This window comes from Cuculus canorus, chromosome 9 (genome assembly GCF_017976375.1).
Source record: "Cuculus canorus isolate bCucCan1 chromosome 9, bCucCan1.pri, whole genome shotgun sequence".
Classification (NCBI taxonomy): domain Eukaryota; kingdom Metazoa; phylum Chordata; class Aves; order Cuculiformes; family Cuculidae; genus Cuculus; species Cuculus canorus.
In genome coordinates this window covers 3,306,257-3,332,916 of record NC_071409.1, presented here as the reverse complement: position 1 = coordinate 3,332,916, position 26,660 = coordinate 3,306,257, and the positions used below count along the sequence as shown (strand labels likewise).

The window sequence follows — 26,660 nt, the reverse complement described above, 5'->3', positions numbered from 1 at the left end:
CCCAACTCAGTTCAAAAGCATCTGTTTAAATACCTCTAAATCTGACTTCACTAGTAAACAGCCTGGAAATTTGTTTCCTTGTCAAATGATCATGTAGCTCACTTTCTAAAAAAGGGGAGAAAATATTAATTTGCTCACAGAGAAGCTCAGGCTCCTGTTTACAGTGCCCAGAAAAGCATTCACGATGTCTTTTTAAAATTTCAAATCTCTATTAGGTGCTAAAAAACTTCAAAATCAGTTTGGCTTGAAGATGATCTCAACAGTCTGCGGTTCTGTGCAGAATAAATCAGGTTTGCAACAGCTCTAATCAGTTTGTAAATTACTATTTTTGAAAGGTCCCTCTACAGACCAAACTCTAGCGCACTGGGGAAACAAATACCGAGCAGTTCCGCTACAAGAACTTTTTTCCTAAGATCCTTCAGATATATTTGAGGATCACACCACTGTCAAACCCAAAAAGTGAAGCTGTATGGAAATATTTTATCTGTTGGCCCTTTCCCTCCAGGGAGGACAATTCCAGCATAAAGTATCAACCGCAGAGAGAGCAGAAGGTCCCCCAGCTCAAAGGCAGGACTTTCCCACAGCGCGTGGCAATGCCTTCTCCACACCGCCCTTTCTTAGAAAAGACTTTTACAGAACTGTAGGTGATTTTTTTTTTCCCCCTGAACAAAGTTGAGTTAGAATTAACAACTGGTTTCCAACTGTTTCAAATTATAACTTAAAATGTGCTGAAATGATGGAGTGGGCAGTCTGCAGTTTGATCTGGAACCCTCGGAGATTCAGGAATGGTCCCTGTGCTCATCCATGAGAGACTAAAACCTAACCAGGAGGGAACGAATTCTAAGATGTGTCCACTAACAGAACTCCACTGACAGAGCTGGCCAGAAGCGTTCTTCTTGTCTCCTGGTTATGAAAAGCTTCCACTCACCTTCAATGCGCAATAACTCTGATAATTCTAATTGCAGCCAAGGTTTACAAATGCTGGGTTTCAGTGTAAACATCATGAAATGCATTGCTTTTCACAGCCCGGAACGTTAGTTATTCCTAACTTTACAGATGAGAAAGCTGAGGCAAGTAGCTCGCAAATCACAGAATCCAAGATTTTTCACCTCCTGGACACCTCGTCACTACAACATAAATCTCATTCAGAACTCCACGTTCTTCCTAAATAACCAAAGTCCAGTGCACCAATATTTTGCATTTCTCTACAATGAGACTCTCTAAAACATTGAATTCGCAGACAACACGGTGCAGGTGTTGCTGACTGTACCTGTTCCGGCATAGCTCCGTGTTCAATTCCAGTCCTCAGCAATCTGTAGCAGTTACTGAACAGATCCCATTTGGTGAGATCATGCGCACTGGAATGAGAGGTAATAAAGAGAGATTAGTTGGCTTCCTCAAAACATCACAGCGAGCACAGAGCCTGACCCGGCAGCTCGGTGAGTGGTTTGGTGTTTTTGCAAAGCAGAGACAATGCAGCCTGCTGACAACACAGCTCACAGTTAGTTCACACCATGCTAAAAGCAGAAATTCAGCTTTCTAATAACTGGGGAAAATGTTTTACTGCTCGGGGTTTTTTTGTAAGGAGGTTTTTTTGTAAGGAGGAGATAAAACTCTCTGCATACGATACATCTTTAAAGGTTACTTAAGTGTAGCTACAAGCTCTTTCTCAGTGTTGGCTGTAAATCGCCTTCCGTTTTTGGTTCCCAACAGTGACAGAAGCCCAGAGGTGCTCCTCTGGCACTGCAGCAGGAACTGGGGCCAAACTCTCATCAGTACAAACCGAATGAACAATGGGCTTCAAGCAAAATCAAGTTACACATTTTTCAGCTGTAACACTTGCAGAAGAACGTACATTATCACTAGATATTAAACACCCTGAAATATCTGAAGTAAGACAGCACGATAGACACGTACATGAGACAGAGGTGGTGGTTGCCACCCTCCATTCCTTGTTTCACATTTCAGTTGTACCAACCTGATCCATCGGTGTGAGGAATACAAACGAGATTAACAACATATATTCTACAGCCTTACAGACCTCAACAGCTCATGAAACTGCTTTTTTAATACAGAATTGAGAAATGGTTTCAAACTAAAGGAAGAGAGGTTTAGACTGGGTATTAGGAAGAATTTTTTTGATGCTGAGGGTGGTGAAACACTGGCCCAGGTTGCCCAGAGAGGTGGTGGCTGCCCCATCCCTGGAAATACTCAAGGCCAGGATGGATGGGGCTCTGAGCAACCTGATGGAGTGGAAGCTGTCCCTGCTCAGTGCAAGGGGGTTGGACTGGATGACCTTCATGGTCTCTTCCAACCCAAACTATTCTACGATTCTATGAAATACAGAAGAAATTACAAAACATCACGTTGCTTGAAAGATAAAAATTCTCTCTCACTAAACCATTTAGCTTTAACACCTTTTTCTGCAGAGGAATTCAACTGAGCTAACTGGAAGTAGTTTATAATATGTTTATAAAAGAGCAAGCCACTCCAGAATAATCTGAAACTTGGTGATGAAAAAATACTCACCTGGAAGAAGGTGAGTATTATACTCAGACTGAATTGGCAAGTCTAGATTAGATCAAGCAGTCTCTTGCCTCTGGCTCCCTTTCATCCCAGCACCCTGACTACCAAGATACGCTCCCTTTTCCCACCCCTCTACATCTGCCCTGCTTTAGAGCCACCTGACTTTGTTTAAATAATTAACTACCCTGCTCAGGCAGAAAGAATAATTCTCCAGTTCTGAAATGGGCAGAGGTTGAACTCAGGACTAGGGATGCTTAGATCTTGTTGAAACCCCTACTATGAAACACTTCCCAGTGTGGAATGTAGTAGCCCTGGAAAACCTCACTGACTAAAGTTTCACAGAGGACATAACAGTCAACGCTGCAGTGCTGAGAGTCAGTCAAGTCTGCGCTCCGGGGTTGAGTCGTTGAGCCAAGTCGCTGCTAATTCAAACCCATGAACAGAACAACAGCAAAACTTTTAATAAAGGAAACAAAACTGTAAAATATTCCCCCCACCTTGGATTCTGGAAGGTCTTTGAAGTAAGAAAGGAAAGAAAACGTTTCATATATAAATTACAGGCTGTCAGAGAACTGCCTCTGAGCTACTGATATTAGCATGGAGATGCTGCTGCAGCAAACCACAGGGCTGCTGGCAAGGCAGAGTTATACCTCCTTAATTACAGCGCTGTAATTAAAGCAGTAAAATCTCCTTGGTGTGCCGAGGCAGATACCAGCATAGATTATCCCACAGAGACTACGAAAGGAAGAACTGTCTCATTTTCATCTTTTCCTTGTGGCAGGCCGGCACGGGGGCACACCCCAGCGCCCGGGCAGCGGGGGGCACCTTCGCTCTTTGCTCTGAGCATCGCTTCATGGCTCAGCTCGAGCTTTTCAGCTTTCAAAACGGAAAAATTCTATCGATATAGAAGCTGCATAGGGCTTTTCAATATAAACTTCCTGAAATAAGACCCTTCATATTAAGTTTGGGCATATTCTGGTACATCTTTGTCTCTTCTGAACAACTTGGCAATCAAAATGATAGATGAAGTAAAGGCACAGTGTTTCTGAAAGTGTGGCAAGAAGCAGCTTACGAAACTTCCTTTCCAAAGAGGTGATCTCCCCACCCACAAACCTGCTCCTCTTTCTAAAGCAGGACAAGGTGAGAGCCCCTAGGCTTTGAGCGGCCACGCTAGATACAGTCTGCTTGCTGAGGTTTCATTTATCAGCAGTTCTACTTCTGCTGGATATAAGCAACTTCCAAGTCCCTCAGTCTGAAGAATGTACTGGTCGGCTACTTGAAAAAGGTTAAGGGAAGGGTTTCTATAACAGGAAGAGAAGATCTGCTGGTCTGACCATGAATTTACCTTTCTGGGAAGTGTCCTGACCGATAAAAACACGGCATGTACCTGCAGAGTTCCCCCAGCCTCTGCAGGCTTATGAAGTCAGCAGGGAGGCAGGAAGGAATCAAACTCCATATCGGATCTGAGGACTACTGGGCAGTGATACCAACAATCCTGATTTCTGAATGTGAAACAATATTCTATATACAATACAGGATCAAAAGGCACATCCAGAGTGACAGAGGTGATGCTTGAGATGATCCATCTCTCTTGCATTGAATTAACTGAAGTAATTAAACATGAAATGCTGATATTTTGCAGCATACAAACAGCTACAGCACCGATGTGTTATGTGGGAGAGCTCAGTTGAACTGCGCTGGAGCCAATATAGAGAAAAGGTCTCTGTACTTAAGGACAGTAAAACCAGCTACAAATAGCAGTGAGACCCTGGCAAAAAAAAAAAGATCGAGTGTATTCTCCAGGCGTTCTATTCAGAAAATGTATAATTATATACTGAAAACTTGGAAGGCAACATTGTAATGATTAATTTCATTTGTATTGGAATCCTGATATCCTTGTTTGATGACAAGATCTGAATTAAAAAGTGAGCTCTGAGCCCTTTGTTGCCATGACCCTCTCAGGAAGAGGATTAGCTCAGGCTTGGGAAATCGCAGCGTAGAAGCCTTTTGGCCTGGAAGGCTTTTCCGATAATCCCCTACTATGTTTTTTTACACCTTGCTGTGCCTCTTCTTCCTAAAACATGAAGAAGCAGCAACTACAGAGGAAGCACAAGCACAGATAAGATACAGTGGAGTTTCTCTCACTGAGAGAGAAGCAGGACTTGTTGCTTTTCAAAGCATCAGCGACTACTTTATCAGTGCACGTTTAGAAGATCTGTTGTAGAATCTGATGAAGTGTCAGTTGTCAGTCTGCAATTTCAACTTCTTCCATTGATTTAATTCATTTTGGCTCCCAACTCATAACAGAAAATGACAGCATCAGACAACAGCCACTGTTCCTTGCGATAAGAACACTAATTGCAACTTTTGAATGGAAGATCCTCATCTCATAGCTAAAAGTTTTGCAAAAATCCTGTTTCGCATGGTATGATTGTCTCCTTTCACAAAGACATCACACCAGACATAATATTCAGTAGAATAGTGAAAAGATTTCATTAATTCTTTATATGCAAGCAGGTATTAATTAGGAAGTCCCTATATATGCTCTATATACTATAATCATAAATAACAAATCAGCTGAGAAATGACACGCAGCTGCTCTTCAGCTTTCATTCTTTTCTTTCCCATTTTTTGAAGGTGAAGTTAGATGTCCCTGATCCTCATTTGTGCGTTATTCTACAAAACTTTCTTTATAGTCTGAATTAACTCTCTAGAGATTTGGAATCCTAAAGGTAAAAAAAAAATACATATGGGGGACTCTCAGGGAAGCCTTAAGATTTGTGCTTCTTTCATGGATGTGAAGCTTTCACCAGTCCTCTCAGGAAAGGCAGAAGTGGCTCCAGTGTGTTACCAGGGAGACTGGAAAACCTAATTTGCAAGTGTCAGCCTGCTGCACTACAGAAATTAGTAAGGATTTAATGATCTCTGTGGGACTCTGGTTGAATGGAAACAAAGAGCAGATATTTCAGAACCATTTCATACAATGAGCCAATGCATAATTCCAGAAAAGTGAAGACTAAGCACAGAAAGGAGAGAGAAATGAAAGCACTGAAATCAATTTGTGTGAAAGAGGTGGCAGAAGCAACGTCCTCTCACATCTTGTGACAGATAAGGGAGAAATTATTTGTGGCACTCAGCCATCTGCTTTCTTACATCCTGACCAGGAGAAACTACTTCCTACAGCTGACAGGAGGGGAAGACGAGATCTTTGTGCTATGTGCAAAAATTCACAGTTTGAGTGAGTTTTTCCCGGTTGCTCTACAAGATACAAGGGTGTCTGAAGGTCTCGCACGAGCAGCAGGACCATGCAAGCTGCTGCCTAGTTCCACCGAGCGGGGTCATGCTTGGCAAAGGAGCCTCAGTACAATCCGCACTGTTAGAATCATAGAATAGTTTGGGTTGGAAGGGACCTTAAAGATCATCCAGTTCCACCCCTCTGCGATGGGCAGGGACACCTCCCACGGGATCAGGCTGCCCAAGGCCCATCCAACCCGGCCTTGAACACCTCCAGGGATGGGGCAGCCACAGCCACCCTGGGCATCTGGCACCGGTGTATCACAACCCTCACAGTTAAGAATTTCTTCCTAATGTTTAATCTAAATCTCCCCCCATCCAATTTAAAGCCACCCTCCCTCATCCTATCACTCCATGCCCTTGTAAAAAGTGCCTCCCTATCTTTCTTGGAAGCCCCCTTCCGGTACTGGAAGGCCACTCTAAGGTGTCCCCGGAGCCTTCTCTTCTCCAGGCTGAACAACCTCAACTCTCTCAGCCTGTCCTCATAAGACTTTGCCAACATCTCAACTAGAAACCATTCCTGGCACTTCTGCAGGAAGAGAAGGCATCTTCCAGACTCTCACCATAAACTATTAATTATTGTTACTACTACTACTACTTCTATAATTCTGAGGACAACTACCTCAAAGGCACTGAGAAACACAGAAGTTCCTCCTAAGCTGAAGCTCAGCGCACGGATTTGGCGTGCATCCACTGATGCCTGTCTCAGGGAGCGTCCCTTGCACATCGACTGTCTGTCGTGCAGGGGAGTGTGACTTTTAGTAAGACACCCATAGGTGTAAAAGCATTTATTGTCAGGGGTGTTATGTCACATGCAAATCAAATCTGTGAAAGTAATGGTATTAACTAAACAAGGACCCAGATTCATGCAGACAGTTACACTGACAAAGACCATAATCATCCATCAATCTCTACTTCAGATTTCAGGCCACCTATTTTCTCATTTCTTATCATTATTTATCATCTGATACTCACTGAAGTGATAAAATTAACATAGTAAATTTTTGAGGGGAAAAATGTCACCTACTTGTGAAAAGAAGTTAACCTCTTTAATGTGGAGAGCACATTGTAAATGTCATCATCATCAGCCTCTTCACCCTGAAAATGAAAGGAAAGCCGTTAAGAGAGTTCAGCAGCCCAGCAGAGCACCTCACTGCTCAGGGAGGAGCAGATTTCTCTGAGGGTTTATGTTGACTCCAAAATGGACTCCAAATTTTCCAATGTCTTACAGAATCATAGGATCATAGAATAGTTCGGGTTGGAAGGGACTTTAAAGATCATCCCGTTCCAACCCCCTGCCATTGGCAGGGACACCTTCCACCGGATCAGGCTGCCCAGGGCCCATCCAACCTGGCCTGGAACACCTCCAGGGATGGGGCAGCCACAGCTTCCCTGGGCAATCTGGGCCAGGGCCTCACCACTCTCATCATGAAGAAATTCCTCCTTATGTCCAGTCTAAATCTGCCCCTCTCCAGTTTATACCCATTGCCCCTCGTCCCATCACTCCAAGCCTTTGTGAACAGCCCCTCTCCAGCTTTCTTGGAGCCCCTTCAGGCACTGGAAAGTCGCTATAAGGTCTCCTCAGAGCCTTCTCGTCTCCAGGCTGAACAACCCCAGCTCTCTCAGCCTGTCCTCATATGGGAGGATCATCCCTGTACCCTCCTCTAGACCCGTTCCAACAGCTCCATCTCCTTCTTATGTTGAGGACTCCAGAACTGGGCACAGTACTCCAGATGATGTCTCACAAGAGAGGAACAGAGGGGCAGAATCCCCTCCCTCGCCCTTCTGGCCACACTGCTTTTGATGCAGCCCAGGACACAGTTGTCCTTCTGGGCTGTGAGCGCACATTACCGGCTCACGTTGGCCTCGATTCCATAATCATAATATCTAAGCAGCCACTGCGCAGCACTAGGATCATCCGCTGGCATTCGGCAGCACCACTCTGTTAACACTCAAATCAGTAGAAATCATTCCCAAGCATAAAATCCAAGTTCTACCTTCTTTTACAAGAAAGACTGAACTATCAGCTTTAACCACCAGCAGATGAGGGTGCATTTTAAAATTGCAATTACATTATCCTCATATTTTATGCAAACTGAACAGCAAATTCTCTTGGTGAAACAAGCAGAAATAAGCTACTTCCAAAACTTAATTTTTCCAGCAATTTTCTGAAGCAGGAAACCCACTTGCAACAATCCTTTTTTTTCCATCCAAAAGCCTAAGAGTTAAGATGTTCTCCTGCCTTCAGATGCAATCGTCAATCAATGTTTCTCTCATTACCAACTTAGTAGGAAGCCATAAAGCAGTGGGATACTCGCTTGGGTAAAAGTATGCACATTTTTTAATTTAAAATCTCTTTAAAGGGATGAAATAAACTTATTAATTCTTCTGCCAAGTTCCAACAGCTCCATCTCCTTCTTATGTTGAGTATTCCAGAACTGGACACAATACTCCAGATGAGGAGTATTTTTAAACACCATCTCTGGAGGATCTCAGAGCAGAGAATGCAAGAATAACGGGACTGATGCTACAGCAAACCAAACTCAATTTTAACAGGAATGCTCCCTTACGGAAAGGTACATGGATGTCAGACAAGGAGCTGATGGAACAAAAGGACTGGTTATTGTCTTGACTTCTCTTCAAAACTGCTGTGTGGAGAACGGGTAAGTTAGAGAAAGCAGGAGAAATCAAAGTGTTTCTGCATTTCCTACCAGAGTTTGGGATTACGGTTGAAAAAATTATTTGTGGTTGTCTCAGCAACACTAATAAAATGGTGAGTGGATCTTTTTTTGGGTGAAAATATCCAGAGAACAGAATGCCACCTCTGAATCCTTGAATGGATCCATGGATTAATAACATCTGGACAGCTGAAGACTATGGAAGCTCGAAGGGGGCTCTTCCAGAAAGGTGCACATCCTCACACAGACCTGTTTCTGTTTGTCACACTGGCTGTTACTTGACTGTCTCCAGAGAGAACAAATATGGCATTTGCTTTGGAGAAGTTCCAAGATAAAACTATGAGAAAAAGCTGAGAGGAGACATTTTCATAGTGACTTCTGACAAGATAGTACAAAAGAAACAGCAAGCAAGGGCCAAGGAACGGTGACTCCACTTGCTTCTTGGTCTGAAAAAAACCCAGAGGCACTTCCTTCCATCTCGAGGCAAGAAAGTGTGAGTGAGATGGGTTTTGCTGGTCTGAGCTTGGCTATGGAGACACAAGCTGAAGATGCCCCAGAACCAGGCCTGGAGAAACAACACAGGAGATTTGTCCCTGCATACAGAGCTCGGCTGAACCTTGGCGTTGGATGTGTGGACAGTGAAACACGTAAGGACCTCACCAGAGCTCCTAAACCTCTGTCCATGGGTAACAATGGGAAAAGCAAAGGCACTGGTTATAGTGATCAGTTGCTGGGTATATGGTGTGGAGAACTCGGCTGGTTCTCTGTGCTGGGAGTCCAACTTTAGCTCTTTTTGCTACTCAAGCCAGCAAAAGATTCCCCAAGGCTTTGGTCTCTGAGTTTTTGGTCCTATTGACCAGTGGTGAGGAGCTTCAAAAAAATCCATGGCTATTAAGACAGAGGGCTATGACATGTAACGTGACATGAACTCCAAGGATTCCCTTGCCACACGCAGACGGGCAGAGATGTAGCACAAATACTGGAATGACTTTCCAGGTTCTGCTCCGAAGTTTCTGAGAAAGCACGTAGAAAACAGCAGGCAGGCAGGCAGCAAAGGGAAAGCATTCTATCAAGGAATGCACAGTGGCACACTCAATCCTCTGGGATGTGGGGTGCCCTCTTTCTGCACTGCCTTTTTTCACTCCTGCAAATTCCTACAGTAACAGACACATTTTTACTTACTCTGTGATATACAGAGCATGTCGGCATTGGCATATTACTTAAAGATAGAAAAAAGCTTATTTTTTCTAATAGGCACTTCTAAAATATGCTGTAGCTTAAGTTTCTATAAATGTACATCAAATATTAAATGTATCTGCCCCAGTGCACAGCTAGAAGTGGTGAAGAGAAAGGCCTAGGCAGCCCCTAAGTTATAACGCATGAGAATTGCAACAAATTAAGTAGTGCTACACAAAGTTAAGTTGATGCAGAGCAAGAAGGTTTCTATTCTTATTTGATGTATTCTGTCTTGTGCATTTTGAAGGCTGAATTCTTACAAGTAAATCCCAGGTACCTCCAGGTTTCAGACCTGTATCTTTTATTTCATTCTTCCCAGAGCTCTTTCAATATGCCATTATAAATATTTTATCCTAAATCCTCTCTTCCATTCAAGACAGAATCACAATTCCGCTGCCTGCACAGGCATTTGGGACCACTGGAATCGCCACAAGCATTAATTTAAAGGCACCATTCCCTGCATTTTTCATCAGCTTTCACCCATTCATCCCTTTCGTTTCTTATGTTTAAATACTAGATTTTCAGAAGCAGGACTGTCCCGTCTTTGTTTCACAGCACCAACGCTCTGCAGGCTCAATGGCGAGTCCAAGGGAATTTCTACAGGGAGAAATAGCTCCAAAAGATTATGAAATAGTTGCTGCTGTCTTCAGACAGATAATTTCATGACTCGGTATGGGGTAAGAAGGTTTTTCTGCAGTTTATCATAGTGTATTTTAGGTAATCTAAATAAAGTAATTCTAAGAAAACAAACCTCCTGCAGCAGATCCTCCACGGAATGATTGAATCGATCCACAAATTCATCAATAAGTTGGCTGTGGGCAATGTCAACTCTGTTCTGGATCGTATATTCTTCGCTACAGAGTATGCTGTAGGTTTTGCTGCAGGCTTCTAGGACGTCGGATTCCACATGCTTTTCCACAACAAACTTTATCTGTTTCAGTAAGGCATCCAGATGCTGTAGATCAGAAAAGAAGTTCAGCTTTCGCCCTACCCAACAATGCAACTCAAAGAAGTCATCATTCAAAGAACACACAGAATCAAGGTAAGATTACTCATGTGCCGAATGAAGGCACAGCCCCACGTGACAGGGAGAGCAATCAGACACCTGAAAGCCACCGGACGCCTTGCCCAATGTACTATACCTTTTCCATTCTGCCCGTGCTATAGATTTCCAGATCAAAATACTGAGGGATTTGCAGGAGATTTGCAACCTTCTCAGCATCAGCGGAATACTAGAACATCATCAAAACAAAACAAATAAACAGTGAGATACAAATAAACACCTACAGCACAGAATGAAAAAGTTTGAAGGCAGTTGAAGATATCAGTGAGAGATCTATTTTGCTGAAAAATGTACCTTTGACAGCAGCATAGGAAGTGCAATAATGAAATGCTCGGTCAATTTATTTCTGTCATCTATCTGAGTTTTTCTTTCTTTTGCTGTCAAGACCTGCAAATAATCAAAAATAACGAACATAAATACAATTTCTGCATGCAGCATTCATTAGTTTTTCTGAAGTTTGTATTACAAACAAATACCATAGAATCACAGAATCACCAGGTTGGAAAAGACCTCATAGATCATCGAGTCCAACCATTCCTATCTGCCACTAAACCATGTCCCTGAGCACCTGTCTACCCATCTTTTAAACACCTCCAGGGATGGTGACTCCACCTCTCCCTGGGCAGTCTCTGCCAGTGCCCAATGACCCTTTCCGTGAAACATTTTTGTTCTTATGTCCAGCCTGAACCTCCCCTGGCGGAGCTTGAGGCCATTCCCTCTTGTCCTGTCCCCTGTCACTTGGGAGAAGAGACCAGCTCCCTCCTCTCCACAACCTCCTTTCAGGTAGTTGTAGAGAGCAATAAGGTCTCCCCTCAGCCTCCTCTTCTCAAGGCTAAACAACCCCAGGTCCCTCAGCTGCTTCTTGTAAGACTTGTTCTCCAGCTCCTTCATCAGCTTTGTTGCTCTTCTCTGGACACGCTCCAGAGCCTCAACATCCTTCTTGGAGTGAGGGGTCCAGAACTGAACACAGGATTCGAGGTGCGGCCTCACCAGTGCCGAGTACAGGGGCAGAATCACCTCCCTGGACCTGCTGGTCACGCCATTTCTGATCCAAGCCAAGATGCCATTGGCCTTCTTGGTCACCTGGGCCACTGCTGCCTCATGTTCAGTCGCTGTCAACCAACACCCCCAGGTCCTTTTCCTTCAGGCAGCTCTCCAGCCACTCTTCCCCCAGTAGCACTGCATAGGGTTGTTGTGCCCCAAGTGCAGGACCCGGCATTTGGCCTTGTTGAACCTCATGCCATTGGTCTCGGCCCAGCAGTCCAGCCTGTTCAGATCCCTTTGCAGAGCCTCCCTACCCTCCAGCAGATCCACACTTCCTCCCAGCTGAGTGTCATCTGCAAACTTACTTACGGTGCATTCGATCCCCTCATCCAGGTCATTGATAAAGACATTGAACGGAGCTGGACCCAGTACCGAGCCTTGAGGAACCCCACTTGTGACTGGCCTCCAGCTGGAGTTAACTCCATTGACCACCACTCTCTGGGCCATCCAACCAGTTTTCGACCCAGGAGAGTGTGCGCCTGTCCAGGCCAGAGGCTGACAGTTTCTGAAGCAGAATGCTGTGAGAAACTGTGTCAAAGGCTTTACTGAAGTCCAAGAAGACTCCAGCCACAGCCTTTCCCTCCACGCAAGTGTACAAATCAAAAGAGAAGGGAATAAAAATCTCACACGCATTGGGACTGAAGGCTGATAAAATGGGAGGACCATCATTTTTTTAGGATTGGAATTCAAATATAACTCCAGACAGTGGAAGCTTTGCTTTTGCTTCCAAGCGAATTGAGTTCTGGCTTTCACACATTAAACAAAGTGTTAATGTAAGACCTCAGGGTGAACTGAAGCATAATTGAGAAAAGCAAAACCAAACCACACTGTAACAGTGATTTTCATTAGCGGATTCATGGCCTCCTGTCTAAATCAGAATGTAACTCTCAGTGAGAACGTACATCCCAGTTCACAGAACTCATTTCCAGTTTTCAGTGACAGATATACTGAAGCTCCTAATGCTGTCATACTAAAACCACCTTCAAACAGCCAACAGAGAGACTATAATCGAACCAGCGTGCTTCGTAAGGGCTTAGATCTGGCTTCTTGGCTGCAGAAAAGGAGAGAGTACTTTTGAAAACAAATAACGATAATCCCTGATCTAATGGGATGTCCCTGCCCACGGCAGGGGGGTGGAACTAGATGATCTTTAAGGTCCTTTCCAACCCGAACTGTTGTATGACTCTATGAAAAAGCTGAAGTTAGCTAATGATTTATGTAGAGCAAAGCTGCCAGACCACACAATAAGGGTTACAAACTAAAGTCAGAGAGGAAACTATTCCACAAGAATGTGGGAGCATAATTAGGAATCTGCTCCTGCTTCAGCTCAAAGGGTATCAGGAGAACAGGACAAAGCTCCACTGACAGCTCAAGAGATCCCTGCTGTTACCACCCCACAGCTCAGGATCTAACCACAAAGAAGCAAAAGCTGAATGTCATACCTACAACCCTCTGCAAGAGCAGAAGAGTGGCTGGAAACAAAGCCTGTGCTCAGATGACGGGTAGCCTATGGCACCAGCAGGAACCCAAACCAACCGTGGAAGCGAAGGGGAACAGCTTTGTAACCAGGGTAGGAAAGCACTTCCACAGCAGAGGGCGAGCAGCTGGATACACCCAGCAGCTCCCACCGTTCCTGTCCCAACTCCCAGTGCAGCACCACCGCGACCCACAAAGCTGCAGCTCATTGGAAGGCAACAAACACAGCAAGCAAGCCTGGCTCCCACCCACTAACAACCCCTCCACTGTCTGGGGGTCAAATATCCCTTTTTGGCACCGAGGATCTGCATCCAAAGAACAATCTTGAGCCACTTCTGATCATCCTTCAGAAGGTGAAATTTAAGGTACTTCAGTGTTTCCTTTAGCTTTGAAGAAATATGGACATTGAAAATCTAAGGCTAAACAACTTGCTGAACTTCAACGAACTGAACTGTCGATCTCGAGACAGGAAAAATAACAAGGAAGCCAATAGTGACGTTATTTGGTGCTCCAAACAGAACAAACAGAACCATTTTTGTTCAAGGTTGCTTTGTCTGCTAGAAGGGTTTGCAGCTATGGACAAAAGCACAGCAAAGCTGTGCTTATAAAACAGGTTTGGTAACAGAGGACGATACCTGCTTGTATAAATCTGAGCTTTGAGATCCCCCAAACTCCTGAAATAAATTAGTAATCTCTTCAAATGCGCTTTATAAATTAAGGTACATAAAGCATGTTGAAATGCATGGCTTCTTGGAGCTTTTCCTAGGATGCCGTTTGAGGCTAATCTGCTTTTGGCACATCAAACTTAAAGTAGCAATACAGAATGCTAAGTCTGTCTCCAGGTCTCACCTTCATTAAATCTGTGGTTGGCTTTAATAAACTAGTTACAGTTATTCAGAACAAAACAAACAAATGTTCGCCTGTGTTTATTCATTTTAGTACGACTTGAATAAGATCGAGACAACCAAAAATCAGGGAAATACATCTGGGAAGCTAAGACTCTTTCGGAACTTGGATGCTGTAGGTATAGAGAATACAGCTGAAAGCCTGAAGATCACCCTGACTTTGTGACTTGTAGTGAAATGCTTAAAAGCGCCTGTTCAGCCTTAGGAATGGACTTGCACCGATCCCCAACGGTGACTATAAAATAAACGGAAGAGGTAGCTAGGTTGCAATATGGCCAGGATGTCAAATTCTTAAAATTTCAGGGCACTCAGTGAAAGAGGCCAAAGAGGATGGATACATAAAACCACAGTCGTGTTCAGGCTGGTCCCAGTCCCACTCCTCCTGCTCAAAGCAGAGCCGGCTCAGGGCACAGACCAGGCTGCTCAGGGCTATGTCCAGTCAGGTCTCAAAACCTCCAGGGATGGAAACTCTCAGCTTCTGTTTCAGTCCTTAACTACTCTCATGAAGATACTCTTGGCTTTTTAGGTAAATTTTATATCCATATTAGCAGCCTATTCCTTTTTATGGGAGACAGAGATGATTTTATTCTGCTCCTGAGCTCTACACTTTCAATTCTAATCAAGACTTAAGCTAAGACCTGTAGATGTGTGTACTTGATAAGTGTAAGCCAGGGGTGTGATAAAAACAACATCTAAAAAACCATTAAAAAAGATTTTCATGCTGTAAGTTTCTATTAACTTGGTAATACAAACCCAAAATGAAATAAAGAAAACCCAAACACATCCAGAAATGGAATTTCTACTATTTTTCTTCAAAACTATTCACGTAAAACAGGAAACATCAATTATAGAAATCTGATTTGCAAGAGTTAAGATGTGGCACTGTAGATAAAAAGCTTATGTTGCTGGAGAAATACACACGGGTTCAAATTCCCTATCGTGGTACCACTTACTCTCTTGCCAGTGCCTCTGCCCACCGGGGGATGTGCTTCAGCAGCCTGGCGGATCGTACACACCATCAGCTCAATGAGAGCGCTCTCCTGCCGGTCTGACATCGCTGCGGAGGAAAAAGAACAAGGAACATCAGTTCTGATGTGTGTGCAAGACATCGGAAAGAAGACAGATGTGTAAACATGGCGGTAAAACACAGGGAACAGGGAACAACACAGAAGTCGTCATTTTGTTCCACTTGTAAAATCAAGGCTTTCTTGCTTGCTCTTTGAATTATTGCATCGTATCAAGAAGGACACGGCAGAGCTGAAAGAGGTGCAGAGAAGTGTAGTCTGGCGAAAGGATGATCGAGGGGGACTATACAAAGATCTATGAACTAAAGAGCGTCACAGAGGACAGAGAGTGACTGCCTGTGGACTGTCACGTCCAATAAAATATTCTCACTGCCATGAAGTATTAGTTCTGTTCTTTGGGAAATACTTCTGGTCACGTCTAGAGGATCAGACCCCAGGAGGCTATGCAGAAACAAAGAACCAAAGCCACGAATTTCCTGAGGAAATTACCACATAAACATCACAGTTGCAGCAGGTGGAGACCAAAAGGCTGGATTTTGAAACACTGAGATGATCCACACATCATGCTACGAAGCAGAAGGAACACATCGGTGTTTCAACCACCTAACCCCTATGAAGGACCCCGAAGCAGGAGAAACCCGATAGATTAAGGTATCTTGAACGACACTCGTTACCACTAGGGACTCTTTGCCATGAGCCTCTGTGGCCACCTTGTGCACTGGTATTAGCGAAAGGAGATTGGAAACCAATGGCAAAAGAATTCCCTTATTTTTTTCTGTCTTGAATATTTATTAGGTTTTAACATCAGCTGGAAAAGCCCCATATTTCATTAGTATCACCTGACATGCTTATTTATTCAAAATTCTATTAGCTATTTCATTTACTGAGGAAGAAATATATAGGAAATATATATAGAATATATAGAAACACAGATGAAGAAATGTTTTCCTGTGAGGGGGGTGATGCCCTGGCCCAGGTTGCCCAGGGAAGCTGTGGCTGCCCCATCCCTGGAGGTGTTCCAGGCCAGGTTGGATGGGCCTTGGGCAGCCTGAGCCAGTGGGAGGTGTCCCTGCCCAGGGCAGGGGGGTTGGAACTGGATAGGCTTTAAGGTCCCTTCCAACTCCAACCATTCCATGATTCCAAATGTTTGTGTATATACTAGTTACTTAAATATTCAGACAAGAAGCTGCCCTACCCTTTAACATCAGATAATCACAGCACAGCAGATTTCACAAGACGAAAAAGAGAGTACAAAAACACTGCTTTTGAAGCAAAGTACAATTAAAATGGACTGAACTAAAATCTTCTTCAAATACGCTTTCTAAGCAAAGCATAACATAAATATCTCTATCAGCCATAGAGAAACAGCATTTTTAAGGGATAATTACCCTGTGCAATATCAACACAGTATAGAGGTTAAACAAATACCTTCTTCTCCTTGGACTGGCTCCTCCAAGAGCAATTCCGTCATACATTCCCAGTCTTTCAACAGTTCTTGAGAGCTCTCCCACAAACTGTCCACCAAGTAGGCTGCATGTTCGTGCAACTGGAAAATCCAACGCAATCATCAGTACAGTGTTCTGGGACAAGTAGCAGTTTTTCACCTTTCATAGTCATTAGGCCACAGAGGGTGTCCCGGGCATGTATATGTCAGTTGGAAAGAAAATTCAGTTTGAAACTAACTCTGGAAGGCCGTCTTCCAACTGAATGATACAACTGCACGACAGGGGGCTATGTTTTCACAGGAAATGGAATACAACCAAATTGAGCTGCTTTTCCATAAAGCAGCTTGTGTGTGAAAAATCTTTCTCAGAGTTCTGACGTAGAAGCTACAAACTTACCTCTCCTCGCTTTCTTACTGCATTATAAAAAGGAGAGATGGTGAGACATGAGAGGAAGAGAGTTGCAATATATGTGTTTTGAACAGGCATTTCTTTTTCATACATGCCACTATGTGCTCAGAAAGCAGCAGCAGAAATCCAACTGATTTCAGAGAGTACAGAACTATCACTAACTTCAACTGCAAAAGCTGTGAAATAACACAACTACTGTAAAGTGAGAAAAATAATCTGTAGGCTTCTACTGTTTTATAAACTGATCTTTAACCCTGATCAAAAAGTGACAAGCACAGTATGCAAGTTCTGATTGGCTCGGCAGGCCGATCCCTTAACTGGAAACCAGTGTAGGGAAGGAGGTGTCTGTCCGTTTACCTGTTCCTCTGCTGTGAGAGCTGTGGGCACAATGTCCTGTGTCACAGAGCTCTCCGGTGCTTATCCCAGCTCCACCTGCTCACTTTTCCAATTGCACACTCTCCGACTGCAGCGTTTACACCTTCTAGTCCTATGCAGACAGAACTCCCGATTCTCTCTTTATTCAAATGGGAATCGTGATACTCTACTCTGTTCCTAATGACTCTCAAACACAGCAACAGCAAAAAATGGCCCTGAGACAGAAGCGACCTCGGGGCACAGCACATGGCTTGCTGTGGAAGGCACTTGGCTAATCGTGGTTTTGGGAGCAAAGTCCAGTTTCCTTCCTCCTCAGGACAGACAGGCTTAACCCTAGGGATGACGTCCCAGTCACACACCCTCAGGTTCCAGGTACATTCACCAGAAAACAAAATGATCTATTATGGTTTTAAAGTTTTTAAGAAGCTGGAACCAAAAACACTTTCAGAGAACAGAGGAAAGGTTCACTCAGGTTGTGACATTTCACCCAGACCAAACTTGGAGGCTTATAGGGTGTTTCTGAAAAATGTTAACATTAACACTGTACCTAAGTGTTATCCTTCCTTCTCGGCATCTCTGACTGCGTTTCTTTTCATTCTCAGTCAAGTCTCTTCATAATGATTACAATACCTGATTATAATAGCTTTCCTCTTGCTTTTTACACCCTCCCTTTTGTAGAGAAACATTTTTGTCAAACTTTTCTTTCAGTCTTCTTTTCCCACCTCTTTCTTACCAAATCAAATGTTATCATTTTTAAGCCTTTCTCCCTTTATCATCAGAGCATCTGTTTACCTTCTCAGGTTTTTCTCTGCTCCACTGCCATTCCCCACCTGAGATACTCTTAGTACACCTACCATGAAACTTCCCAAATATACTGCCTCTATAGACACGAGATATGAGCACACTCACATCCTGATGACGTTCATCAAACACTTAATGCCTGCTTGCAGTCTCCATCCTCTGACGTTTTCAACCGCATAAAGCTCTGAACAACCTCATCTCACCTCACAGCTCCCTCTGCTTTGAGCTGTCGACCCTTGTGTTCTCCTTTCCACTCTGAATTATTCTATGATTCGATTCACAATGTGAGACAGTACGTAATTTCTGTTCCTTTCTGGTCTAAATGAACTTATTCCATAAAGAGTAACTCTTTACATGGTTATCTTAAAAAAAGGATCAGTCACATTTTGATGCAGCAATGAATCCTGGTAGCCACTGTACCGCTGGCAACACACTGCTGAGTACAGTGGGAAACGCAAGAGCAAAATAAACCACAAAGACAATTTTGAGTTAAATTTGCTTGATGGAGAAGCAAACGGGGGCAAGCTAGAGGGCATTCAGTATTTATGAAAAAGAAATGAAAAACAACTTATTATTGTATGTTGATATATTGCTACTTAAGTTCCAGGTTTTATAAAACATGTAAAAATGAATTTTTTACCTCACTTTCAAGAAAGAAAAGCACCAACATTCTAATAAGGTTTCCATTTGGACTATTTCGTCCCCTTCTTTTTGCTAGAGCTTCTTCAGCCTGGGGATCATGTCTGCTGAACAGTCTAAAAATAAGCAAAAGCAGCGATCATGTTTATCAAAACAAATCTCATTTCTGCAATAAGACGATGAGCATTCATTCTCGATACAGTAGCTTTGTTCATAAAACACACTGAAAGCATCTCAAGCTCTTTCTTTCAAGGGACAGAGGGCAGGATCTCTGCCTGTCTGAAGAGATTAATTCATCTTCAGAGTCTTCAAGTTCACAGAGCTGGAAGAATCTCACACAGCAAAAAGATCTCCAAAACATATTTATACTGAAAGATTTTGCAGCTTTTTACACATTTGACTAATTTGTATAGTTTTGCAGTTTTAACTAATCAAGTCTTCCACCGGTGGTAGGGCTGATCCCACCAGTGTTTAAGAACTAAGGCTGCATCTTCACCGTGGACACACTGACTGGGATATGGAACAATCAAACCTGACACAGAACCATCCCATTAAACAACCAACCTCAGGCACAAGCAGCAGCATAAGAATAAATCAAGCTACCAGTCAATTATTTGGGGTTTTTTTAGGTAAATTACACTTTCTGCACTGAGTCCCCTGATGCACAGCTAACTCCAAACTATTCTCAACGCTCAAATTTGCTCACTTAGAGATCTCACGCGTGTCTACATTACAGTTAGAGCAATGATTGGTTTATTTTGAGGAGTTTGAAACCTGTTCCCTCTTTTTACAGTGAAACTGCAGTCACGAAGTAAATCAGAAATGTGATTTACACAACAATTTACTACAATTCTGACTTCATTACTATATAAGAGAAGCATGAGTCACACACAGATGTTGTATTTTACTAGAAAGTGATATTTAAGCATATAAAATTAGGTCGTCTAATTCCCAAGTCTTAAATAGACTCTAACTTATTTCATTGGAGCACCAGCTCTTCTGTGTTAGCAGAAACCCAGGGAGAATGAGGGTTAGGAATGGGACAATCTTCTCTCAGTGCTGCTTACCTCAAGAGACATTTACAGACCACAGAGTTGTATCTTGTCGTAAAGAAAAGTACGGATAAAGTTTTGTGCACTAAGACCCACTTAGCGGAAACACAAAAGATATGAAAAGAGTAAAGACAGATGAAGATACGTCTTCATTTACCTTCGAGGCACTTTACAGAATTGTTTTGCCACATGTTGATTAACGAAGGAATTTCAGTTTATATTCTTAAGAATCTAACCCTTTCCTCTAACAGAAAATGTCACGGAGGAAACTAAATGTAACTACATTTTGTAAATGAATTCTACAAAGTCTGATCACAAAGATGGAATTCCAGAAATCCACTGGTGAAAGCTTACAATGTGGACTTCTAAATCACCAATAAACCACAAAAAATTAGAACACTGGCAAAGGAAACCTGGTGGTTTTACATATTTTTTTCTATCCTGTATCTTGGCATGAAAAATTAAGTAACCTGGGTTGTGATATAAAAACTCTACAGGTGTATTAAAGAACTCTGATTTCACAGCCCAGGAGGGGAAAAAATGAAACTACTGCTAAAAGAATTTTAACTACAAACACTAAAATGAAAAGGTTAACTACTACAATGTGTTAATATCCTGGTCCACAGCTACCGAGGCGGTACGATTCACATCCACGGAAAAGCGAGCTCATTTCCTTTGGCCGAGTGGGAACATGCAATATGTAACCACGGCATAAACTATTTTTTAGGAAGTTAGTAAGTTTAAAACCAAATTTCTTAATTATTACTATTATTACTACATGACCTCTTCTCATTTTTGAAATAAACTGGTTTAAAACTTTCTAAACAGCACACAGACAGACCCTTGGGGATGTACAGGCCCCATATATATCATGGCAATAGTAATTCAGCAACAGCTGCAGGAGTTAAACCAACTTTAGAGGTCTATGCAGCCTCTGTATATTTAGCCCTTGAGGAGTTAGGAAAAGTTATCTGAATTTTAGAGCAAGAAAAACATAAATTCAGTTTCTTCAAGCGTTTAGGTCTTGAATTTGAACAAGACAATAAGGCTCTGTTTTAAATTAAATACCTGATTTGCTAAATTGGGACATTTTCATTCTATGACTTCTTTGCCTGTTGATGTCACTTCCCCTATGAGGCATTCCCAAAGCTGGTCATCTTCCAGGGCAACTGAAAACTTACTTTTTGTGAAGGAACTCTCCAGCCGCTACCGCCACAGGCCGGTGTGCTGAGTACACCAAGTGATAAACATTCTCGCAGTCCTCATTCGACAGAGCTTCTTCGCTTCCACTGAAAGAGGCAAAAAGCGACACCTGAACTAAACCAAATGTTCATTTTCCATCTCCTCACCTCCCAGAACTTTCTTTCGACAGCTACAAGATTGACTTCATTCACACAGAATTCAAAACGGATGAACGTTGATGTCAAGGCTCTTTGGCTCCATTTCCAAATACAGGAATAAATATAATAAATATGAAAGAAATACACATTAAGGACCCGTAAGTTTGTCTGATTTCTTTCTCTGACAAGGAGATACATATATATATATATATATATATATAATACTATGAAATAAACATCATCAGTGCTTACAAACCTTGCCCTGCTCAATGACTGCGACCACCTCACTAACTACAGTGCACAGACTGCCAGATGCCACACACTCATTATAAAATATCATTAAACTAAAACCCTAGAACGTCACACAAGGAAATTGTAATTGCTCGCTTAAACTTATTTCCTTCTTTAGCGATGTTTGTTTGCTTGCAAAGCTTTTCATTTGTAAAGTATTTGGAATTGGGACTGGGAAAACCTGCATCAGCCTCCTGGTCTGCTCCATTCTGAGTTGAGGCTTTCCATGTGCTCTTGTGCGCTGTGGGGCGGGAGGGTCTCTCTGCTAGCCTGGTAAGTACGGAGGAATATTCCCAATTTCAGCTGCTGAAAGGGCCAGGCCAGGTGGGCAGAACTGCCTCAGAAGTGGGAGAAGGCAGAGAAATGCTCTGGGTATGGACAGTAAAAAATTCAACCAGACTACACTGTAACGTGGGACACAGAAGCGGCGCTGTGCTGGGTGTCAAATAGACACCCACTTGCTTTAGGACCGAATCACACTGTGTTTAGAAGTACACTAATGAGGATATAATGAATAGTCCACCACCTTTACAGCAGTAATTGTGCTGATTAGATACAGACTTCATTCTCAACATCAAGGAACTGAATCTGATCATACCTTCTCTGCTGGATGAATGAGGATAAAAAGCTTATTTTCTATAATTATTTATAGACCAGAACAAGCCACCTTTTTCTTGGGTAAACAACATAGTTGGGGCTTCTGCAGGTTCTGAGCTCGAGATCGATTTTATGTGTGAGTTTTCTTAAACTGGGGAAAACTCCATTTTTTCAGCAGTGTGCCTAAAAAATGCTATAAGCCACAAAACAACTACATTTAATCGATGATACCAAAACCATAGGGTATGGATATACACAGGAACGCATGGTCCCCTCTTTGTTTAGTCAGCATTCATCCAAACCTTTATATATGAGGACCCTATGAATCATCTGGCTTCACCCTACAGATAATTTTCCATTGGTCTTGCCCATCGTTACCGTTCCTGACATCCTTCGGAGCTCCTACCTGCCAGAACACTGCCCCGTGTTCAAGACAACCCATACTCTTTGGCTGCTAAATCCATTTAGCTACGTTTTCATCATGCAAGCAAAGAGAAAAAAGAACAGGGAAAAAAAAAGTGCACTGGATGATTTTTGACCTCAAATCTTACTGTGTTCCCAAACATTGCTAATAATGTAGGGAATAGATGTGTCCTACATCTCATCTGTGATCAGATTTGTTGCACTTGCTTAAAAATATAATAGTAGATATAAGATTTACTTTCTTCCTAATGCTACAAGTCTAATATCTGTGAAGTAGAGTGACCCATAAATAAATAAATGAGCTCCAGGCATCTCTACTAAGAGCAAAAGGTGGTCTCATCTTTCAGCCAAACTCTGCACACCCAAAAACGCTCTTCAAAGTGGAGCCACCGGGTGTAGAGGATGATGCAGGAATTCCGGGTATCTGTTTGCAGAGCAGATTTTCTATAACACAGGTTTTAAGGAATATAGCAGGAAGCTGCTGAGGGCAGGCTGGTTCAAACAGTCAGCTTGTGGCATGATCTTCGGACTGAGTCCATGCCTGGGAAGCCACTGGGGGCCTGGAGGCACGTCTCCTTCTGCACGGCCAAGTGTTTCTAACTGCAGTCCCCTACTGCCCCCTCCACGTAACCCAGCCACGGGTGTTGAGGTTGGCATCTTTGCTCTCTTAGCTTATTTACCAGGTGCTCAAATCTCCGAATGCCGGACCTTTGCTTAGATACTGCTAGAGTTACTTTATCAAATGTAACCCACAGATATTTGTTCTGGGGAAGACAATCATTTTGCCCTTGGCAAAAGGCATGAATGCCCTTTGGCATTCTTCCTGAATGACGGATGCACTATTAGTCTCAATAAACCCATACATTTCTATACTTTGCCTACTCTATTTCCACAAGACGGAGTATCTTATTTTAGCTTCACAACCATATTAGTACATATTCAGTTCAACTTTATACTGAGTGTAAAGTTACGGAGCCACTTCATTACAGAAGCAAAGAAATTAAGGAATTAAATATTCCCAGCTTCGGTGACTTTCAAAGGGAATACACTGGTTTTGACAAATACTCACTGAAGTATTAGCGTGACTAATCGAATGGCTTCCACAGCGACATCGTATTCCTTATCAAGTGTCATTGATACAATGCGATCCTAAAAAGGAACGTTATTACGGTGACAAAACAGAAACACACAAACAGCTGTCAGATGAAGTGTCCCAGAGATCACAAAATACAAAAAGATCTTTCAACTAGAGACCATTAATGGAAGCCCTTTGATATTATTCAACCATTTACCGTACACTTTAGGAAGCTGTGTGCCATACGCACAGTGGAAAAACACACAGGGACACAGGAATGAGAACAAGTGTTTCACAAACAGTCCTTATCCTTGTGTGCTTTCCAGGAAACAAGCAAGCAGACTTTTGAGTTGAAGCACTGTTCTTGACTCGTCTTTTCGAACAGTTCCCTACTGAAAAGGAATGTGCTTGGGTTGGATGACGGCCAAAAAACTGCCCTGCTTCATCCCCTTGGAAATAAGTAATTTTAAACAATGAATGCTGCACATATACATACTTGGAAATACTGCGAAGAAAATCACATCCGCATCTGTGTGTTGCCTATAAAATTGTAGCCTTTACCCCTGGCTACATCTTAAGGTCTGAAGCTGACATCATGAATCACACCACAGACCTTCCACGGGAAAGTGAGGAAGTCCATGGTTTGGCTTTGTATTTTCCTATAGTCTTTTTAGCAGAGACAAGCACATCATTTTCCAATGCAATGGAATGATTTTATAACTTGTAAGGACCTTGTAGATATGAGAAGATTCCTTAGGGTTTCTTTCTCCTTAGTTTCAGTTTGCTCACTGGTGATCAAAAATAGATGCGATCACTGTACATTGTCCTCCCTGCCCAGGGAGAATTTCTATTCATCCATAAAAATGCAATATGTCTTGATGTTCTTCGCTTGACTGATCAAGTTAATGAAAAGAAATTGGGCCATCTGAAAATAAAACTTGATTTCTCTTGCTTGACCTGCTTCAGGAAGGACTGGGTACTATGTGACTTTTTGGGATGCAAAAAAACAGAAGTCAGAGACTGGAAAAGAAACAAGGGAAGTGTTAGGAAACAACAGTGAAAGTCACCAAGAACAAATCAGGACAAAAGAAAGGTGTTCACCTCTCTTCTTTGCTACTCTGGGCATTTAAAGGCTGAAGGTGAATATCAAGCAGCTGATGCTTACTTCAATATTGAAATTTAAGAGGAGCATTGTGGCTGTCTCCAGTGTTCCCTCCCCACAAAACCAGGTCTGCAGAGGTACCCGGTGTCTCTGTGACTGAATGCACCTCTAGCAATCACCATTCTGCCCCTGGGAACCTCGATGCATCCAACCGTTCTGCCCAGACAGCTTTAGACACTGTCAGAAGTCCATGATGGGACTCAAATAGTGAAATAACTTTCCAAAGGGGAAATTCTGTGTATGGACAAGACAAAAAAAAATGCTGTCATTTTTAACTAAGGTCCTGGCCAAGAACAACAACAAACAACAACATCAAGAGAAAGAACACCCAGAGATACTAATCCGCTAAATTTCAGTGGAATTACATATACTCCCTCAAAGTGTGTCTTACTCTTGGATACCACAGGGAAGGAACCAACTGCACAGGAAGGAGTAAGAACACAAGTATAAAACTCCTTCCGCATCTCTGAAAAAAAGCCTGGAGGGAAGGGATCTTCTCTCCTGCCTACAGAGCAGAGGTACTCTCTAAATCTTGAGACCTTTAGGACACCGAACCAACTGATATGACAATGTTTTCTTATCTGAAAAGATTGTTCTCTCCTCTCAATTTTCCCCAGAAACATAAGGCTTAAATTACACAGTGTGGATGCATCATTTCCTCCTCACTACCTCAGTGCCCGCATCTCCATGTGATGGCACCTGCCAGGCAGGCACCACGATCCTTGAAAACGAGAGCTGGTTCAGTTCTCCCAGCTGCTCAAGCTGCTTTGACAGGAATTCCCCATACACCTGTGCAGCAGGAGAACAGGACACAGGCCTGTAATTATAACTAGAAATAATAATTTCCATTGTCTACAAAGATCAGTTTGTGACTACATATTAGGCTGTGAACACAGCCGGCTGAATAGCAAATCCACCTCCTTTTGCCTTTCAGGGTGTGGAGACAGTGCTGGCCTGCGAAGGGTCAGAGAGAAAGGACAGGAATTAGGCTGCACCTAAGCCCGCTGGTGTTTGGGCTTTGGCACTGACTGCAAAAGAGCTAATTCACATCTTTTCCATACAGCTTCAGCTAAATCTTGTATCAGACACGACTTCTGGATGGAAAACAAAAGTCTCCTCTTCGACGGATAACGCTTTTTTTGATAGACAAAGCTTGTTTTCCAGCATATCACCTACTCCTAGAATCACAAACGACTGGTGGGAAGAACACACAGCTCTCCTTTGGAGAAGTGACATTATCAGATCCTTGTCACAGCAATCTGGAAGGTGGTAAAATATTAACACCCCGGTAGAAGTAATTCTGGATCAAATGAATTCATACTTTAAACGACTAGAAGATCTCTAGAGAGATTTCCCTTGACAGCTGGAATGGACTGAGCCGAGTATCAGCTGAACTGTGCAGGTCCATTAGCGTCTGATGAAGAAATATAAATAAGCAGCCATGAAACGGAGAATGGCATTTAGGTCAGTTATTGGTTGGGGGAAGGGTGCAGAGTTTGTGGTGGCAAGACATTTCAGTCATGCATCACCCATTCAGAAAGCATTCATTTGAAAATCTGCTCGGTCCCGGTGCCAAAGGCCAAATCCCTGTCAGCACAGCTGTAAATCCAACTGCAGGCTTTCGGGCGATGCCAGCCTTTTGTTCTCTTGAGGTGGCTGGAACGGGAAATGGATAAATCATCGTGTGATACGCATCTCTCCTCTAGGCCCACAGGGACTTTGAACTCACGTTTTCTCTAATTTATTTCATAATAATACTGATTTCTGTATTAAAACCAGTTTTCATGGAACAGAAGAAAGATGAG

General features: G+C 42.8%; 1 protein-coding gene across 4 annotated transcripts in view; it reads right to left on the bottom strand.

Annotated features, from left to right (window-relative positions):
* The window catches only part of STAG1 (stromal antigen 1), a 194,615-nt gene that overhangs the window by 31,678 nt on the left and 136,277 nt on the right, over positions 1-26,660 (bottom strand). For all 4 annotated transcript variants that reach the window (XM_054074814.1, XM_054074812.1, XM_054074813.1 and 1 more), the window contains 10 exons: positions 23,688-23,767; positions 21,149-21,256; positions 18,917-19,031; positions 16,676-16,793; positions 15,176-15,279; positions 11,092-11,184; positions 10,877-10,966; positions 10,486-10,689; positions 6,848-6,918; positions 1,271-1,358 (listed from right to left, as the gene is read on the bottom strand). In XM_054074814.1, coding sequence (XP_053930789.1) covers positions 1,271-1,358; positions 6,848-6,918; positions 10,486-10,689; positions 10,877-10,966; positions 11,092-11,184; positions 15,176-15,279; positions 16,676-16,793; positions 18,917-19,031; positions 21,149-21,256; positions 23,688-23,767 — 1,071 coding nt within the window. The remainder of the gene's footprint in view (positions 1-1,270; positions 1,359-6,847; positions 6,919-10,485; positions 10,690-10,876; positions 10,967-11,091; positions 11,185-15,175; positions 15,280-16,675; positions 16,794-18,916; positions 19,032-21,148; positions 21,257-23,687; positions 23,768-26,660) is intronic.